The following is a 21,168-nucleotide window of genomic DNA, read 5'->3' as shown; positions in this document are numbered from 1 at the left end:
AGTTCTAAAACCTACATTCATCTAGGAGAAGGTCTCCTTGTTGTCTCATAAGATTGATAAATATAAGCGGATTGCAGGGAGCCGCTGGATCGAGACCGTTTTGTTTGGAAGTCTATGCAAGAGGCCACCATCATCATCACCATTAACGTCCATCGGCTGTTAATGGTGATGATGATGGTGATGAAATATAATGATAATAGTTCGCTTGATTTGACATATCACCAAGTATATTAGCCGTCTCATTATTGTTATTTAATAGCATGTATCGTGTTATTGAATTTCATCGCGCAATGAACGTTGTCGCGCGAATTGAATAAGCTTTATCGAAAACTCGTTATTTTATGCGCATATTAATGGAAGTTTAGTTTAGTGTTTCAGGCGTTACCAAAAATAGCCTTACATTTTAAACGGTATTCGAAACTATAAAATACTGGAAAATAGTTTGTGGAAATAATATTTCAAAAGTTGCTTTCGAAAATAATGTTATAGGTTTGTGCACAACAATCACAAATAGTAATGCTGATTTTTTGTGTTATTTTTATGTCTCGACTCGATTTCTTATATTTTTTATATAGGTACTCTCAGTGTAAAATACTTTTTTTTTTTATTCTTTACAAGTTAGCCCTTGACTACAATCTCACCTGATGGTAAGTGATGATGCAATCTAAGATGGATGGCGGGCTAACTTGTTAGGAAGTGGATGAAAATCCACACCCCTTTCGGTTTCTACACGGCATCGTACCGGAACGCTAAATCGCTTGGCGGTACGTCTTTGCCGGTAGGGTGGTAACTAGCCACGGCGGAAGCCTCCCACCAGCCAGACCTAGACCAATTAAGAAAATCTCAATCGGCCCAGCCGGGGATCAAACCCAGAACCTCCGTCTTGTAAATCCACTGCGCATACCACTGCGCCACGGAGGCCGTCAAAATACAAAGGTAACCTTTAACTTGTTTTTAAGCTTGATTGCCTCTGATATACCTATAATTTCTCTTTTATTGTCCATATAATCGAAGAACTTTATCCGTTACTGGTAAAAAATTTGCCCTAATAGCTTAAAAAACTTTTCTTTTAGTGGCATTGCAACGTGTATTGAAGTTTATGGAATGATCACCTTACTAATAAAAGTAGTAAAACATAACAATATAATAAAACGAAATGTATGAATATGTAAGGATATTCTATGTATGTAGGTATACCCTATTTAAATTTGGCGCGTCTATCAACAGTCCGTGATCAGTGACGTTGACAGATGTAACTATATTTTATTTGTCAAATGTCATCTGTCACTTTTAAGAGGGAAAAAAGCGTGAAGTTTTTCGGTAGTTAGAGGTTATTTCTTTTTATTTCGAAATTAATTAATTACACCAAGACAAATAAGGAACATTTAATGTCGTTTTTCTGTTTTCAGGTGAGTTAATGTGTACATAAATAGTGCGTATTAGTCTAATCATTGTAATAATACTATGGAATAAATAATACTATCGTCTTATAAATATAATGCTTAATTGCTTACCCCGGCATATATTCCCTGCACACACCGGCGTCTCGATCCCACCCGCAGTAGGGGTCGCGCGCGCATCGCACGCAGGCGTCGTAGCGGCGCGCGCACAGCGCCAGGCGTAGCTGTAGCACGCGCCGGTCGGATGCGGCGTAGAGCGAGCCGTGTAGCCGCGACAGAGCCATCGCCTACAGGGAACAAAGTTAAACTATACTACGAGTGCTCAATACGGCTGGTCGGACGCGGCGTAGAGCGAGCCGTGTAGCCGCGACAGAGCCATCGCCTACAGGGAACAAAGTTAAACTATACTACGAGTGCTCAATACGGCTGGTCGGACGCGGCGTAGAGCGGGCCGTGTAGCCGCGACAGAGCCATCGCCTACAGGGAACAAAGTTAAACTATACTACGAGTGCTCAATACGGCTGGTCGGACGCGGCGTAGAGCGGGCCGTGTAGCCGCGACAGTGCCATCGCCTACAGGGAACAAAGTTAATTTTTACTACGAGTGCTCAATACGGCTGGTCGGACGCGGCGTAGAGCGAGCCGTGTAGCCGCGACAGAGCCATCGCCTACAGGGAACAAAGTAAACTTTACTACGAGTGCTCAATACGGCCGGTCGGACGCGGCGTAGAGCGAGCCGTATAGCCGCGATAGAGCCATCGCCTACAGGAAACAAAGTTAAACTTTACTACGAGTGCTCAATACGGCCGGTCGGACGCGGCGTAGAGCGAGCCGTATAGCCGCGATAGAGCCATCGCCTACAGGAAACAAAGTTAAACTTTACTACGAGTGCTCATTACGGCTGGTCGGACGCGGCGTAGAGCGAGCCGTGTAGCCGCGACAGAAACCTAGGTGGAACAAATCTTATTTCCTTATATCATCATTTAAGTGGGCTCCAAATTTCATCCAAAAAAAATTTAATCAAAACATAAAATAGCTTTGGCGTGTCCACTACAATCGTTAAATAATATTTGCTTTATGATATATCAATATATGTTTTTTTAAAGTCTCGCACTAAGTTAAAAGACAAATAAAAGGTAAAAGAAAACAATAAAAAGTAATATACGCCACCAATATTAAACCGCACAGTAGTTATCGCGGGACTCGTAAAAGTTAAAGTTCTCAAAATTGTGGAATACAAATAACGTCTAGACATACTTTTATTAATCGGCTAAATAACCTTTTCTTAAATTCACTTTATGAAATGTACTGGTATAAGACGAGCATTCTGGCGCAGTTGGTTTCAATAGCAAGGTCGTGGGTTCTATTCCTAGCTTGGGCCAATTTAGGATTTTACATTTCCTTATTTGGGTCTGGTGGTAGAGATTGGTCGTGGCTAGTTTCCACCCTACCGGCAAAGACATGTCACTAAGCGATTAAGCTTTTACCTCTTCCATATTAAATTAATATAAAGTGAGATTGGGCTTGAGACGAATATATTAGCAATTCATAGATTCATGGTGCGGATGCTCGTCCATCACGTGGTAAAGAGAAAACCGCCGAGCAAAGTCCAGGACTTGTGACCAATGGATATAGATTAAGGTATTCTTTGACAATCGATTAACCCGGATACCCGTTCTAATATAGAACTTGCTGCGGTGCTAGAGTGGCCAAGGTATTTTTAAGGGAGTTATAGAGAGATTTTGTTGGTAATCCTCTCTCACCTCACGAACAGACTAATCACATACCCATTTTTAGTAAGTTCATATGTTATTATATGAAAATACGAAATAAATAACTTCTAAAATAGCAATTTGTAACACTAACGATTTACGGATAGCTTTATATATTTTTTTAAATCAATGTAATCAAAATATCGAGTGCCTGTCGGAGCGGCACTTGAAAATATTTTCGTCATTAATGTTAAAATTTCAGCGCCAATTTTTATCACGTTCATACGTGAAAGCGGGTGTTAAAATGCAATTTATTCACACACCTGAATCGGCTCGCCGGGAGTAACGTCGAAGATGTCAAGTAAAGCTGACTGGCTGTCGCCGTTGCGAGTCCACTGCACGATTTTGTGAATTTTTCCTTCATCTGTAACAATTATATAAGAATTATTGTGCATAATTATATTAGAGTTAAACAATTTGATTTTTTTAAAATACGTTTTTGATACTGTCAGAACTTTTGATGTGAAACATCTATAGCCGCACGTAAAATCGTTTCTGGCGTGGCGACGCACGCTATATGATGGTATATATACAGTTTATATGCAGTAGTGTGTACGGTGTGGCGACGCGTCGCCATGCGCAATCGACTGTGCGATTCCGTCCCATTCGATCCGGCACTAAGCCATCTCTCTCACGCTACACTGAGCTCGGATACCTATAGTGTATATTCCGTAGTGTATACAGTGTTGTTTAACTTTTACAATTAATGTCGATATTTCACATCTGCTAGCCGTAACGTGACGGCTCACATTTTTTTCTTTTTTTCCTTCATCTGTAACTATCATATAAGAAAGAATACGAAAAAGAATATACGATGCAAACAAATAGTACCGTTTCCGAGGAATATTAAAACCTTGTACGTGAGCGGAGACACCGAGAAGACTTAGTACTACAAAAATAAAAAAAATAACTGTTTATTAATCTCGTTAAAATTAAAAAAACAGCGTTATTTTTGATGTATTTTTATTCATTTCAAACAATAATTAAGATAATTACAAAAAAAAATTTAATTAAAAATGACACTAGTTAATTTTAAACGAAAAAAAAAATTGGTAAAAATGAAGGTCAGTTAGTATAATCGTTTTCGCTACGATGACATATAAACTTTTTCTTCATATTTCATTAGATTTACCAGCTTACTTTCTGAACAAAGCTAAATTACATTTATTGCTTACGTTATCATGTCATTACCATCTATTTTGTATAAACAAAATTAAACATACCCTTATAATATCTTGATCAAAGAAAGGTCCCAAAATAAAAAAAAAGTTCAGACAGTCAAAACGGGCGCGCCGCATAGCGTGTACAAGTATCGCCATAAACCGACTTTTCGATTACTTAAAATCAGTCATTGAAGCATTTAACCGACCGCTAGCTATTAATCGAGGCATGCAACAAACCAATCGCGGGCCAAATGTTTTTGCTTTTATAATGGTTTTATACCACAAAGGACCGTGACCGCAGACTCAATGACTTTGTAGCATTGTGACACATAACCCGCTCTTTTAAATACGTATCAATACAAAAAAATAAAAAAATGTCTATCTGCGATTCCAAAATAACTTTTTCTCAAGTGCATATGGTTATTTAAACGATATTACAACATAAAGAAACTTTAAAAAATATATCGGACTAATCTGCGGATTTTAATGGGAGGATTTTCGTTCAGTGGAAGATAGAAGAGGTTATTAAGTAATATATAGGCTACTTTTTATGCGAAAATTTCTCTGTAATCGGGAATAATTACCGCGAAAAAAAATTATCTCTAGTTAAAAAAAAATTGTCAGCCCATGCTTCAACCATAATTGTTAAAGCTAAAAACTACCGCAATCTTAACTCCATCGTTGTTATAAAGTTAAGTTCATGGTGGCCTTGAAGTTTTTATAGATCTGTCACATTGTCAGCTTTTAGAAAATGAACCAAGTCAGGCTCTCAGTTTACTAAGTTTGTGCAGTCTTTATTTCCTGCTTCGTAAAGCACGTCATTAAGTAACTGATCTCAAACATTATTAGTAACGCCTTTAATTTACTGCTACTAATATATTGTCAGGCTAAAACCTGACAACCCGCATTGATTGTTCACCTTCAAACTAATCAGTAGGTAGAAAATATCATAACGTTATTTTTCGCTCTTCAGTTTTCTTCGTACGAGTACGTTTGTGATTTTGAAGTCGGTTGTATTAAAAAAAAAAATTATAAAAAAAAAATAACATAATGTCTACTGAGGGCCTAGTGGCAGTTTGATACTGTCACTATCGCGTAAACGTAAACGCGAATTTCTGATGAAATGAAACAGCGCCATCTAGTCGCACTACTGCACAACTGTTTCAATTCTATATAAATTAGCGTTTACGTTAACGTGATAGTAATAGTATGAAAATATTGAAAACTTCCACTATGCACACAGAGGGCCTAGTAGCAGTTTGATTGTTACTATCGCGTTATCGTAAACGCGAATTTCTAAGGTAATAAAATAGCGCTACCTAGTGGCACTAATGTTTCGATTCCATATAAATTCGCGTTTAAGTTAACGCAATAGTAATAGTATGAAAATATTGAAAACTCCCACTAAGACACACTGACCATTACTATATTTATATATAGTAAGTTCAGTAAATACTACAGAGTCCGATCAAATTGAAGACGTGATCAGGATTAAGTGCGAGCGCTATTGTAACATAAGGTTAGCTCGGATGCAGGCGCCTTACAAACCCATCAAATTAATATTCGGAGCGCGGATCATAATAGCTAATTGGATTAGACATGTACCGAAATTACCAACTGAGTTACGGACTATAGTAAAGCGGTACGTGCTCTGTAGGGTTGTCTCTACTTCAATTACTTTAATACGGGTTTAAAGTTCATCGAAAGTTTCCGATATAAAATATTTTAACAAAAATTCTTTTCCTTTATCAAGACAGGTAAAGAACAAAAGAGAGAGTTTTGTTACTACATTCGATAGGTATTGAGACCTTAATTGCATGGACAAGGGATACCGTAACTTGAGAGGTCTTTATTTTGATGTTCGCCCGATAAATGAAAATAGTTATAAAAGTTAAACAACAGTAGAATCACCATTTTACGGTTTTTATTATTGTTACACTTCGATAAATATCGATAGCCACTTTATATATTTTAGACATTTAGTTTGTGATAGTTGATACGGAGAACTTCGTATTACTTAATTTATTCAAAGTTCTCATATAAAATTACACATTAAGATTTTGATTTTATCGTGACTTTGAACTACCCAATATCCTTTGTTCTCAAATTACCCTTTATAAGGGGTAGTAGTAGGGGTAGAGTAGTTAAAACGTTTTTGAGTTTTAGAACGAACATCACACATCACATAAATTTTTCTACTTAAAAGTAGTGTTTCTCTTAGATTTGGGTTACAACCCTAGTGCAGCGCATGTCGCGTCACACCAAATGGCAGAACGTCATTGTTATTGTTGGATGAGTTATAGTTATGTTATAAATCAGTTATTGTATTAACTGATGCTGTTGTTCCTAATGAAGGAAGCTCGCTAACTAGAATATGAAGTGTAACTTGGTAGAAGTCACTTACTCAGTTTATGTACGAGTATATACTTATACTTCATCTTCTACATGTTATCTTCTACATGTTACGAGTAACGAGTCCTACTAATGTACGCGAAAGTTTGTATGGATGTTTGGATGTTTGTTACTCTTTAACGCTGGAACTACTTAATCGATTTGGCTGAAATGTGGAATGGAAATAGATTTTACACTGGCTACTTTTCATTTCGGAAAGTTCATGGTTCCCGAGGGATTTGTTAAAAATTAAATTTCATGCGGACGAAGTCTGTTCTGTCTGTTGAAGTACACGATAGCAGGGATGGCCTTCAGCAAAAGCCGGTGGAAGGCGTGGACCTGCAGGAGGTTGGGATCGTACCAGGACCACGATCTTAAGTAATGAAGGAACGACTGCAGAGAAAGAGAACGTTATTTATTTGAAATATCTACCATAGTGAAATGCTAGACTGGAGCAGTAGGTAGGGAATCGGCAATCTCATTTATATTACATGGAAAGCGGCAAGCTGACACTCACATTAGTTTTCCGTGCAGTGATTGACATAAACAAGCACCTGTAATTATGTTTCTTGAATAGCGTATGATGTAAGGTAACTGTTAGCTTTGGATCTTTAAATAGCAACTTCTATGGGTTATGGATATGTTAACTCGAGTATTATAAATGAGAAATTACGCATAAAAAAACCGCGGATAATTTTGAGTCTACATTTCCATCGACAACTAAATCGAAATTCTCTTAAAACACTGCTTTGCAGTACTATTTTAATATTAATATTTAAATCTGATTGTACTTTTGTATATTTAAACTTTAATTTTTTTTTAATTTGCCATATTTTTTTATAATATGACCAATATTCCCGTTTCCCTCCAACTAGTCGACAAAGACTGTGCTAGGAGTGGGTATGACAATAGACCAACGGGGCAAGGATCGAATCACCACCCTTCAGTGATGAGTAGAGCCGCTCTTACCGTTGAGCTATTGAGGCTTTTTATGGATTGCTTATATTGTTGTATTGGAGTACAATAATATAAGAAATCTATAAAAAATAGTTTTAATCATCTCATTCAACTTGTCTTAGATTTAACCTGCAATTTGCGTCCATGAATTATTTTAGTATTCATAAGTAATAGTAGATACTTTGTTTATAATGTCGTAGTAAGTAGTTATTATTTTATTTATTTCTCGTATTATCCCTAAATGAAGGTCCTGGGTTCGAGTCCTGACTGGGCAGATTGAGATTTTCTTAATTTATCCAGGTCTGGCTGGTGGCTAGTTTTAGGCTAGTTTTAGGCTTCGGCCGTGGCTAGTTACCACCCTACCGGAAAAGACGTACCGCCAAGTGAATTAGCGTTTCGGTACGATGTCGCGTAGAAACCGAAAGGTGTGTGGATTTTCATCCTCCTATCAAGTTAGCCCGCTTCCATCTTTGACTGCATCATCACTTACCATCAGGTGAGATTGTAGTCAAGGGCTAACTTGTTAAAGAACAAAAAAAAATTAAGCTTTTCTGTAATATGTACTCGTATGAAAAATTTAATGATGATATAAATAATAAACATTCTCACATCCGCTTTATAGTAATGAGTATTAACTAAGATACTAACTTCTGCATGAGTACAATAGGAATAATATAATAATCTTGCCAAGCTATTAGCCCCAAGTGCATTACGTGATGATTTTCTGAGCTGTTAGGTAATCAAATCTAGGGATTATATCAGCAAATCTGTCTGCATCAGCCAAATAACTTTGTAGAGGGAATACTTAATCACCGGCCGTCGGAATTGGTCGTATGCATCTAATAGAGACTCAGTAGGCACTACATAGCTTCGTGAAGTAACTGTAGGTAATATAATTATTACCTAGGTAGCTTTTTAATTATAAATATTGATGGTTAATTATTAAATCCGAAGCATATTTTTCTACGTGTGTGAATTCTGCCAATAAGCATTGGGCCTGCGTGGTGGACTATTGGCCTAACCCCTCTTAATCTGAGAGGTGACTTATGCTCAACAGTGAGCCGGGAGAGATCTCAAAATGGGTTGCTAATGAAATGGCTTGTTTACCAACAGGGATTTTGTTACTTTGCCAATTTATAATGAAATCACTTAATGTATTTCATTCTGAAGCAATGCCACATAGCTTACATTCATATTATTTGGTTCTCATGTCAAAGTCAAACATAATACCTAGAGTTAGGTAGTGTTTTGTTTTTGTTTTTTGTTCTATACACACATATTTTATTTTACATGTACTTTAACTTTAATCTAAATTTAATATTGTTCTTTATACATTAAAATTCTGTATTAATTATAAATTATTTTATATTATTATAGCTAGTTCGAATTTATCGTTTTAGTCGGGTGCCAACGATTTTTGGTTTTACCGCCCAAAAATCGTTTGTACTCGGCTGGATTACTGGAGTAGTGCGAACTAGGCCTTATCCTTATCCTTAGTGCATTCTGTGACAACCAATAAGTGGGTCTGCAATAATTGCCGTAACTTATATATTTCTTTATATTTTATTATAAGATTTTATTGTAACATGTTGGTGTCCTGTTTAAATAAATAAAATAGAAAAAATAATATATTTCGATATGAAGCTATGCAATATTGATGGTGTTGTTAAATGGTGATAAACTAAAAAAGGATAAACTTGGCTGAGTTTGTTGTGGGCTCTTCTCGGACCAAGGCGCGTTTGGAACCCTCGTAACTTTAATTTTAAGTTTTCGAATAATTATTATCACCATTATCTTAAGTTTAATATTATTACCTGACGTTTCGAAAGAGCTTGTAAACTAAGCCTATTTGAAATAAATGAATTTTGACTTTGACTTTGAATAGCTTACATTCATATTGTTTGGTTCTCATGTCAAAGTCAAAACACGTTCGATTCAATTAGAGTCGTTTCGGGAGCAATTGAAGCGGTGTGATTAGCATCGGAGGTATAATAAAGGATAATGAGAGCCATATTCAGGGCCAATTGGGGCACAATAAACGCGCTATAGAAAGTAATTACCCGATACCTTCATAGTTGGCCTTCGCTGGCCAGCGTTGTAGATCTAATCATAGCTTTGCCCTAATCACTTGTACTACAGCCTATGCTAATAATAAATGAGACGTTGTTCTGTTTTAAGTGACCTTAAAGGGCTATACAAGTACAAGGCTATATAAGTAGCTGACGCCGCACGGTTTCACGGTTCGGTAGTTCCCGTTCCCGTAGGAATACGGGAATAATGTATAGGCTTCCTCTATAAATGGGCTATCTAATACTGAAAGATTTTTTCAAATCTTTTTTCAAACTCTTCACCTTTATAATAGTAGTAAAGATGACTCAACGGGCTATGGGACTGTATTATTTATTCGTTACTAGCATTTCGCCCTGGCTTCCCACAGGTTGCTGAGCAGAAACATCTCACTAACCTCAGTCTTAACCGAAGTCGCAGTGGCGTGCTCAAGATTCTTAACTAGTGTAAGCATCAAGTACAAATTATACAGAATGGATTTTTTTTTGGTTCAGTAGATCTAGAGAGTACGCCCTGCAATATTTTACCTCCTTATAATATTAGAAGGTACAAATTTACAGAAAACCTTAATAAACTACGAACCGAATTCATGAATTACTTCGAAAATTGTACATACAGAGGGAGGGAGGAGGATATAATATAAAGATCACTCTTGATATATGTTATAAATTTGGTATTAAACTATGTATGAAAATCCTCCAAGATAGTGTATAATGTTATGTTCATAATCTGTGCTAAGTATATTGATACTTTCATTCTTCAGTGTCCGCCATTGCTGAACCAGTGTGTGTAATAAAGATCCAACAATTGACTCAATAAAAGCCGTTTGATTCTATTAATATAAAATAATTACGAGTATGTTTCAAGTGTATATCAGTTTTTTTCTTTTTTGTAGCCTTCACGAAAAAGTCATTGAACCGGTGTATATGGCTTTTACGAAACGATATTAAAGCCCGAAAATGTTCATAATCTATACTAATATTATAAAGCTGAATAGTTTGTTTGTTTGCTTGGTAATATATAATCCCTGTATTAATATAGGAACGGAACCACGCGGGTGAAACAGCGCAGCGTTAGTTAGTGATTTTATAAAAATTTCAACATTGCTGAACGCTGATTGCTGATACATTACCTATATATGTATCATCATCTAAACATCACCATATTTCAAAACACTTCTATATGCCACTATATTTACACTAAATTAGATTGAGAAAGCAAGACCGTGTTCGGTAAATGTCAAAGCAGGTTCATCAAGCTTTCACATTTAGTTGTAAGTTTAAGTACATCACATTATATGTACACACGAGGCTTACATTCACGCATAATATATTAGCGCTATTCCGTGTATAGAAGATTGAGTTGATACGATAATAGCGTACAAGGAAAAGCGTTCAGTGTGTTTGTTAGTAAATACGTTGTTAGAGATGGGGACATGCGTAGAAGGATCTGTTAATGACAGGCCTGTCACCTGTTTGGGTTTATATGACACTAGCTGACGCCGCGCGATTTCACCCGCGTGGTTCTCGTTCCCGTATTTTTGAAATTGGCAGCTAGACACGAAAAAAAAATACACAATTGTTTAGTGCGTAGTACTAGTAGCGTGAGCATTGAATGTATTTTGTAACCTATTACATAAATGTTAACTCCCCGCACTCCTCATATATAGCTCGGAGTAGAAACTTATTTTAAAAAACTTTTAGCAATTCAACCCAAAGATTTCCTCCTAACCTACATTGGTTCTGTAGAAGTTTCACACATATAGGGTTCGCTTCTATACAGAAGATCGAGTTGATGCGATAACAAAGTACAAGGGAAAGCGTTCAGTGTGTTTGTTAGTAAATACGAGGTGCCGGGGGAGGTAGGGGGAAGATGGAATCTGTTTACGTCAATCTCTTTACGCGTTTTAACTTCTGAGACGTGACGCAGTAATGTGTGATGATTTCTGTTTATTTTTAAGCATTTTGCATTACAAAGGGTAGAGTGGGGAAGTAAGATAGTACTTTTTTATACCTGTTACATTTCTGTTAAGATACGTCTCTTTATTCAAATACTAATTATAAATTAATATATCAAATACTAAATATAAAAATACTTATTCAAATTCACTGTTGTCAAAAAAAACTAAAAGTTCATTCTTAAAGTAATGGGGATGATTAATGTCGTACGTAAATATTTTTTATAAATAGTGATAGAAACGATTAATTGACAGACCTTAGAATATGACGCCAACAAGTTGCAGGATAAATTTACAAAGGTACAATTAAGATATATAAAAGCGAGAAATCACGAAATTTCGAAAACCTATCTAAGTACAAAAATAAAGTTTGGCAGGGGGGGGTTACAGTGAGAAGACGATCGCTAAGAACCAATTTTATGAGTAGGCCGAATTAAAGAGGTGTAAAGGCGGACGACATCAGGCGCCCGCTATTGTAATTCGTGTTCTGCTTCTAGAAAAAGTATTTACATGCAAGAAAAAAAATTAAGTAAGAGATGTTTAATTTTCAGAAGAGAATTGAGATTGAATTCGCTTTATAGTAGCATGGTTCTTAACCGACTATTCAAGTATTTTCAATAATTATAATTCTTTTACTACATTAGAAAGTTAATAACCAACTTTAATACTAAAATAACATATTAATGTTACGATCCAACTTTGAAGACTTAAGTAATTTAAAACAGTTTATTACCTCACGTATTTCAAAAGCATAGAATAATATTGTGTGCTTATAAATCTTTTATAAAGGATAAATAGCTGCAAAATGTATTTTAAATCAATTCGTTAAGATTCTAATAGGATTATTCTTGTAAAGAGCTATGCGATAATTCAATATTCTTCTCACGGTATATTCCACGCAAGGAAAATTAATTAGATTCTAACATCGATACTGTACGAATGTAATCTGTCTAACGCAGCGCTTTCTGAAGTTTTATGGGATGATATTAAAAGCTTTAGATAATGAAATTCAGTTCTTATTTTCAGGTTATAATTTCTCTGGAGCATATTTTACTTTTATGTTTAAATGTCTGGAGATGAGAGAGATAGCTTGTCGAATTCGTTCGTAACCCGGTGGTCCGCGCGTGCCGGGAAGGGGGCAGCGATGGCCCGCTCGCACGACTAACCCGAGCAGTCTGTTCCCCCCGTCGTCCGCATATCATGGGAGTGTCATCAACGAACTTGCCAAGCTTATAGTACGAAATATACTAAGCTAGTATTAGTTGCTAGCAGCGGCGAAAGTACCGTTAAAAATACATGCATATTCAATGTTGTACAGGATCTAGATATTTAAGAAAACAGAGTTTGTATCACGCAGTATGCATTTCCTTTTCTTTGGGACGGCTTATCTTCATCTGAATTCCATCCTTAGCCACTGGTTGCTAATATGCTGTATTATGGCTCCTACAGATGTAATCAAACAAAATCTTTACTTATCCCAACCAAACCATCAACGTTTGTAAATAAAATAATTATAATTTATTCTTATTTTTATGAGCATATGATAATAATATTAATCTTGAGACACAGGATGGATACATATAAGCAATACATAATATATTCGTTGTTCATGTTTTACTTTACCTTTAACTTCTATCCCTCATTCGTTAGTCAGGTAAAATATCATACACATTGGGAACCAATGGCTTATCAGTTGGACTCATAAATTCCCCTGCTTATACCCATTAATTCCGATCACAGGAAAGTCTAACAAAATAATTAAACAATCCCACATTGGTTGATCGGGGATTTCCCCCGGGATATCGGTCTTTAGTAACGAATTAGGCACATAAGGCAATACCGGCACGTCGGCCCATAAACTCTTTTAGGGTGGCATCAAAGGAGTATTCGAGAATAAACGAAAATACGACGCGATCAATAACTCTATTTTGGTACCTGTATGGGTCCAGTGGCTATAAATAATATCGCGTCTTCGTTCGCGTGGTATTTAGTTTTTCACAAATCCCTCGGGAACCATGGATTTTACCGGGATAAAAAGTAGCCAATGTGTTAATCCAGGCTATAATATATATTTATACCAAATTTCAGCTAATTCGGTTCAGTAGTTGAGATATGAAAGAGTAACAAAAATTCATATCATCAAAATCATCAGTTTTGGCAAAGCTTGGGAAACCATGGAATTTTTTGGGATAAAAAGTAGCCTATGTGTTAATTCAGAGTAAAGTCTATTTCCATTCCAAATTTTAGCCAAATCGCTGAAAACCTCAATCAGCCCAGCCGGGGATCGAAAGCAGGACCTCCGTCTTGTAAATCCACCGCGCATACCACTGCGCCACGGAGGCCGTCAAAATATTTTTCAACATACTGTTTTGTGACGTAGTGGAATAGTCGGTTGCTCGAACAACAAAGTAAGAGATGATTATGATTATTTTATAATGCTATTATGTTATATCATCGCTACCCCTACACTTCAGTACCTGCTTACGCGGGGCTATAAAAACTTTTCAGCGCATGCACGGCAAGCATTATTGATACTTGGAGTTGAGTGCCTACTAACGACTTAAGTAAAAAAATAACACATTCAAGATCGATGATATTGAAGTATTCACCTTTATCTTGTATACTCTATACTAATATATAAAGCTGAAGAGTTTGTGTGTTTGTTTGATTGAACGCGCTAATCTCAGGAATTACTGGTCCAATTTAGAAAAATCGTTCAGTGTTAGATAGCCCATTTATCGCGGAAGGCTATAGGCTATATATTATCCCCGTTTTTCTACGGGAACGGGAACCACGCGTTTCCGCGTGTTTTCAAACAATTTGTTTGTTTGTTTGTTTGTTTGTTTGATTGAACGCGCTAATTTCCGGAACTACTGGTCCGATCTGAAAAGTTCTTTTAGTGTTAGATAGCCTATATGTCGAGGAGGAAGGCTATATATTATCCCCATTTGCCTACGGGAACGGGAACCGCTCTATTTGTAGTTGTTGCTCTAGTCGCAAGCTCAAGTACGTTTGTTTTAGCCGCTAATACTACGATGATCTGTGAGTAACCACACGATGGATTATTCTTGGAACAAAGCTATTTTCATAAGACAGTCTGTCAAATAAAGAGATGTAAAAACAGGTACATACCAGTACCTACTGTTTTTACATTTCTTTATCTCATTACTAAATAATTTGTTTCTTCACATCCCTTTGACCAATATGAAATTGGCATTCTAGAAGTTGTGGGTAAGTTATCAGTTTTAGAAGGAACTCGCTACTACGAAGTGCTTAATATTTATTTACATATAGAATAACTAGGACGTCCGCGACTTTGTCCTCCCCTAGACCTCCTTAATCCAGCCCTTTCGCAAAATCCGTTGTTAGTGGACGTCTACTTCCTATGAACTACCTCTCTGCCAAATTTCAACTTTGTACATCAAGCGGATTTCGAGATATCGTGATAAATGACCTTTCGCATTTATATATTAAGATTATAGATACATTTATTCTTCACTACTAACATATTTATATCCATTGATATAACAATAAAACCCCGGTAGGTTTCCGTTACTTTCATATCTTATTTATCCGATGCAATAAAATACCTTTTAATCAAATTAAAGCAGTATCGAAGGAGGTACGGGTTAGCGCAGGTCGTAATTATGTTTCATATTTTCCTTCCCACTGATCACGGAGCCTTCAATAAAGGTTCAAAGAAATAATCTCGCAATCCAATAAAGATTTCGCTTCGACAAGCCTTAAGTGAAAACTTTTTTGCGATCCCCGAACAATATAAGTTTTATTCCTCCAAGTGGTATAAATTCCCAAACACAAAGTAGCTTTAACATCTTTATTGGTTTTCATAAAAAAGTCCCAGCTTAACCTATAGATTTTCGCTCGCCAATTGGATGGGTTTTCCTAAATGTACCTTTCGCGCGGTGACGTTTTCACATTTCCGAGATTTTCACGTTTCATTGTACGGAACGTATAGCGGGCACGAGTATTTTTATCGTGTGACATCAAATAATAAAATAAAAGTGTGTTCATATTGATAAGTTCGTACATAGTATTACAATGTATGTGTTATGTTCGTAGTTCATAACCACTCATACATCATTGTTTCATTTTAAACTATACTAAAGCCATATTGGAAGAGTACTGTTTACTAACTAACAGATTAGATATGAGGGTAGAAAACGCATGTCATTTCATAACTTTTTTATTTTAAATTAAGTATTGTTGTTTTATAAAATATTATTCAAAATATAGTAACTATATCTGATTGTTTTAAGCTTATTAATCATATTTATTTTCATTAATTGAAGAACACGTTAATTATAATTATTATTAGGTGTGAAATGACTAGCGATTTATACCCTCATTCTCAATTTGTTTGTTGGTAAACAGTACTCCTCAAGTATGGCTTTAGTATAGGTGACATTCTCAGCTCGGGTCAATTAAGGATTTCCTCATCATTATCATACGACGCTGGGTCAAGGCTTGGGAGGGGAAGGGAGAAGCAAGTGACTGATATGATCACGTGACCTGTCGATAGCAAATGTCATTCCCATACATCTTTCTGGTTCTCGAAGCGTTAGCGATCGAAGAAAAAGAATCGACATGCCACTTGGCTGGGCTGTGTATGCTTTGCACATTCTATCTTAACATAGTTTCATTCAATTCATTCTATCTCTTACTCGCTAACGCCGCGCGGTTTCACCCGCGTGGTTTCTTATCCCGTAGAAATACGGGGATAATATATAGCCTATAGCCTTCCTCGTTAATTGGGCTAGCTAACACTGAAAGAATTTTTCAAATCGGACCAGTATTTCCTGAGATTAGCGCGTATAATATTGATATAGATAAGAAGCTCAACTTGAGCTTCTTATCTATATCAATACAATACAATAAAAAAAATCTTTTCATATTGGGAGTATAATACATACTTACTTTTAAAACTATTTTATTGTCGTACAGATATATAATTGACGTAATAAAAATAAATTAATTCGGCCGATATCCACAAATCGGTGCGGACTTTTATCACAAATCGCAATATGTATTTTATAGGCGCCGTAAATCGCGGAGCGTGGCTTCTCTTGCCTACCGAGCTCTCCGACTTTACGAGATTTGTCGTTAGAAATTTTATGTGATCGAGTGAGCCCTTTGACCGATTTCATACTATTTACTGGGGTTATCAACGAGGTACCTAGTTTATAGGAACGGAAATATAAATCGGGAGTATTCAAAAATATTTTATTGGAGTATTCAAATATAATGTAAATTGTGAATATTTTTGCTATATGAGGGAATTAACATATTTTTTTAGTACTTTAGCAGGATTAATATGCCTTAAATATTATAAGCTATTCATTTGAGATTGTGATGAACTGATAAGACTATAAGGCCATATCCCCTATATTTTTGTTATCTATTTATCTTTTATAGGTACTTATGGTCGGAATTAACGAATTACTTTAAAGCAGAAAATATTTAAAGTATTAAAAATATATTTTATAATACTTTAGGCACTAAGCTTATACATTGACGAGATTATTGAAGATATTATTATTAGATAAATAATTATTTACTGGATTGGAATCCAAAAAACAGTTTTCATTTAAATTTTTGTATCAAAAATCAGTAGGTAAAATTTTAAAAAAAGAACCCAGCACCTATGTTATTATAAATAAAATTTTCGGAGATATAGTGTGCTGTCTAGTGGGAAGTAAGTTAACAAAATTTTTAACATTAGTATTTTCAAAATCAGTTCAGTATAGGCCTAGAAATTACCCCCTACAATACCACAAACTTTACCTCTTTAGAATATTAGTATAGTTTGTTTAATTCGAAGACAACAGAATATCAAGGTACAAACAAGGTATTTACAGTATTTACAGTAGGTAACTGTACTCTTCTACAGCCTACCTACCTACTTCTGTAAGCTAACCTACTCTAACCTACTTCTGTAGCCTACATTCGCGCCTTCAAAATTCTAGAAATTAAAGCTCTATACTATAACCCTTCTTGATGAGTACTGTTTACCAACAAATAAATTAGAAATGAGGGTAGAAAACCCATGTCATTTCATAACTTATTTATTTTAAATTATGTATGGTTTGTTTATAAAATGTTATACAAAATATATTAACCATATCTAATAGTTCTATGCTTATTAATCAAATTTATTTTCATTAATTTAAGAACAAGTTGATTATAAATTGGGTGTGAAATGACTTGTGTTTAATACCCTCATTTTTAATTCGTTTGTTGGTAAACAGTACTCATCAAGAAAGGCTGTAGGTAAGTTTTCGTAGTTGTATGCGAATCTGTGCACCGAATCGTTCCAACCCCAGTATTAACGCTACACGATCAATATCAGTAATTTTGTTTATGGAGCTCAAAGTTTCCACCGCAACTATTGATGTTTCGGTCTTTTTGATTGTGTTTGACGGTCTCCTTTGAAGGACACAAAGCAATCGGGCTAATCGATAAAACGGCGTTTATAGACGGAGAGCATGTGAACCCCAGACCTTCGTCATTTTATAAAAGCTGAAAAGACATGTCCCAGTTTTGTATGGCTGGGTCTTTATTCAAGTAAGTAGAACAATTTTTTTATCTTAAAATAACATAAAATATAGGGCTTAAAACTTACAATAAAAAAAATTTTGGAACCCGCATTTTTAACTAATTAAATAAAACGTAATTTTTCATCAGCTGACAACATTAGTTAAGAATTTTTATTATGGCAACATGTTTGTAACTCACACCCTGACAGATTGCCAGTGATATTCGCGTAGTCTTGTTCGTTTAGGGCGTTTTTAAGGCAATTTATGAAATTGTTTTGTTTTAAGCTTGCTCATATTGACAACATGACAATACCACATGATATTCATTGCTTACACCGGATAAGAATATAATTCCAGTTATTTTCTTAGTTGTTTTGAAACTTTTACTACAATTCTAAAAATTTAACATAGACAAGAGTCTATGTTCAATTTGTAGACAAGGGAGCGAAACAAATAAAATATTTATCTAATTAATGCGGGTTCCAAAAATTCTGAAAAATATATTATAAACAGCAATTTACATTTTCTATCAGACTTGCTTATAAATTATAAATAATTAAAGCCCATTTTTGGACATGTCCTTTGTCAGCTCATGCTCCTACCATAAGTAAGTACGGTAGCCAATTGTGGAGTTTGGACAGTGGTGGCTTTGAAAGTTAACAGGTTTTAAGGATCCAGACCCTCAACCGTCTAAGTATAAAGTATATTTTTTTATATTTTTATCAGCATAATATGAGAAATGATATCCCCATTTGCCAGACACTTGGCTTCATGGCAACCCTTCCCTAGAGACCCTTGAAGTTTCAAATTAAATAGTGCCTTTCGAAGGGTTGCCAAGATTCCAAACTCCATAATTGGCTACCGTACCTACTTATGGTAGGAGCATGAGCTGACAAACTTTTAGCTTTTATAAAATTACGAAGGTCTGGGGTTCACGGCCTCTTAGTCTATATTACACTTTGTATACGTGGATACAAAAATGCGTTGTAATAACTTAATGTCTTTCTGCTATTCAAAATATTTTGAAAGACGGAAACACAGAGCCCGTACGTAAACAAACAATCGACACAATAATGTATTTTTTTAATTTATGTGCCCGTCATTGTGAAGTAAATGATCCTTAGTATGTTATAAGTTGATGATTTAAATTCTAAAATATAGCTAGGAGGTACCTAGTAATTTTATATTTTTCATGTTACATAATATAATAATTAGTTATTGCGTATAGGAGATAACTGCCAGTTAAAAAAATAAGCCATTTATCAAGGTGATTTGAGATAACCGTAGTGTTACCTAATCTATAGGTTAATTATTATAAAGAGGTAAAGTTTGTGGTAGGGGTAATCTCTGGATCTACTGAATCGATTTTGAATATTCTTTTACCACTAGAAAGCCACGTTATTTGTGAGTGTCAAAGCCTAAATTTTTATCCCGTATTCTCATGGGAACTACGCGGGTGAAACCGCGAGTCGTCAGCTAGTAATTTCATATTTTTTATTTTACAATTAGTTGTTGCGATAGAGATAACTGGCAGTCATTTAAGTCAAGTCAACAACAAAGTCTTTATGCACTAGCGTTGTTGTTCGCTGAACATAAATTAGTAGTTCAGACGAGGTGTTACCGCCGTGTCGGAGAAACGCCAGTGTGAAGGGTTATCTACGCTACGAGGTCTGAATAAACGTAAAAATATTTTCAGTCCAGCGCTGTTAAATTCAATAAATATTTAAAAAGGTAAATCCTGCTTGTTATTTCGCATTTTATAATAAACGGTACGTTATTCCGAACACGTACCGAAGGTGTATTTTTAAAGAAGGCTTTCGGTGGTCGACATTAGGGACGCCGCGAACGCGCCACCCCAAAAACTTTTCGCCCGTACACCTTTTGATATTCAATATACTCCGGGACCTAAGCAATCCTTTGATGAGATGTTTTATGCAAAAAACGTTGAGCGCCTTCACCGGGGCGCGAGTAAGCGTTCAAAAGTGAACGCATTAGTATTCCTGATCCTACCACCACGGTCTCCCCTCCAGTTTAGGGGGAATAAAAATCAATGTTTATTCCCGCTGGACGCGATTTGAATACTAATTATGGATGTAGCTAATTGGTTATGTTTGTGTGAATGTGCAATCGTTTTTTTTTAAATCGGCCGCTAAATCGGTTTTGCGGTTTTGCATGGTAATATTAGGTAGGTTTAAGCTACTGTTACACATGCTCATTTCAATCACAGCATGCTACTATTGAGCAGTTGCTACTTATTAGCATGTTTATCGCATTGCTAATAATGAGCATGCTTATTTCGAGCTTGCTTAAGAATCAACAGTCGTGCGATTTATGAGCATGCTACTTGCTGCGCGAGTGGAAGAGGGCCTGCTTTTAGCGCGTCTGAACAGGTTTGCTTATAGAGTATGCTAGTCGATCAGCATTGCTATTCTGTTTTCTCTTCACCTTCTTCTCTCCCTGTCTAACACGATACTATATACAGAGAGAGATAGATACAAATTAGCATGTGTAATTAACATTTAATAAAACGTATCATCTAAAGACTTTTCTACATTTTTTAAACCTTCTCGTTACCGTAAATAAAAAAAACTATTCTAATCATACCAGCCATCCAAAAGAACACCAATTCATTTTTATATACAAGATTTATTCGAAGATATAAAACATAAATCCAGTTGGATAATCCATTCAAAATTTACACGGGCAACGAAAACTATGTAGGTAATCTTTCATATTCTATCAATGAGGTTTAAGAAAAGTAAAATTTTCGTAGGTAAAGTTTGGGGTAATATATAAACTTTTTATCATGAAAATGGAACCAACTTCAAAGACGTATTTCAGTTATTTTGATTTTAACACAAAATTACTAAACCGATTTTTATGAAAATGAAATGGGACCAATCTGAAA

General features: G+C 35.7%; 1 protein-coding gene across 2 annotated transcripts in view; it reads right to left on the bottom strand.

The window, feature by feature from the left end:
• Window positions 1-21,168, bottom strand: part of LOC112050759 (semaphorin-2A) — a 300,945-nt gene that overhangs the window by 9,302 nt on the left and 270,475 nt on the right. For both annotated transcript variants that reach the window (XM_052886353.1, XM_024089102.2), the window contains exons 11-12: window positions 3,435-3,535; window positions 1,515-1,687 (exon numbers count right to left, since the gene is read on the bottom strand). In XM_052886353.1, coding sequence (XP_052742313.1) covers window positions 1,515-1,687; window positions 3,435-3,535 — 274 coding nt within the window. The remainder of the gene's footprint in view (window positions 1-1,514; window positions 1,688-3,434; window positions 3,536-21,168) is intronic.

Source organism: Bicyclus anynana, chromosome 16 (assembly GCF_947172395.1).
Source record: "Bicyclus anynana chromosome 16, ilBicAnyn1.1, whole genome shotgun sequence".
Lineage (NCBI taxonomy): Eukaryota > Metazoa > Arthropoda > Insecta > Lepidoptera > Nymphalidae > Bicyclus > Bicyclus anynana.
The sequence above is the reverse complement of the archived record's forward strand: the minus strand, read 5'-3'. Positions and strand labels throughout refer to the sequence as shown.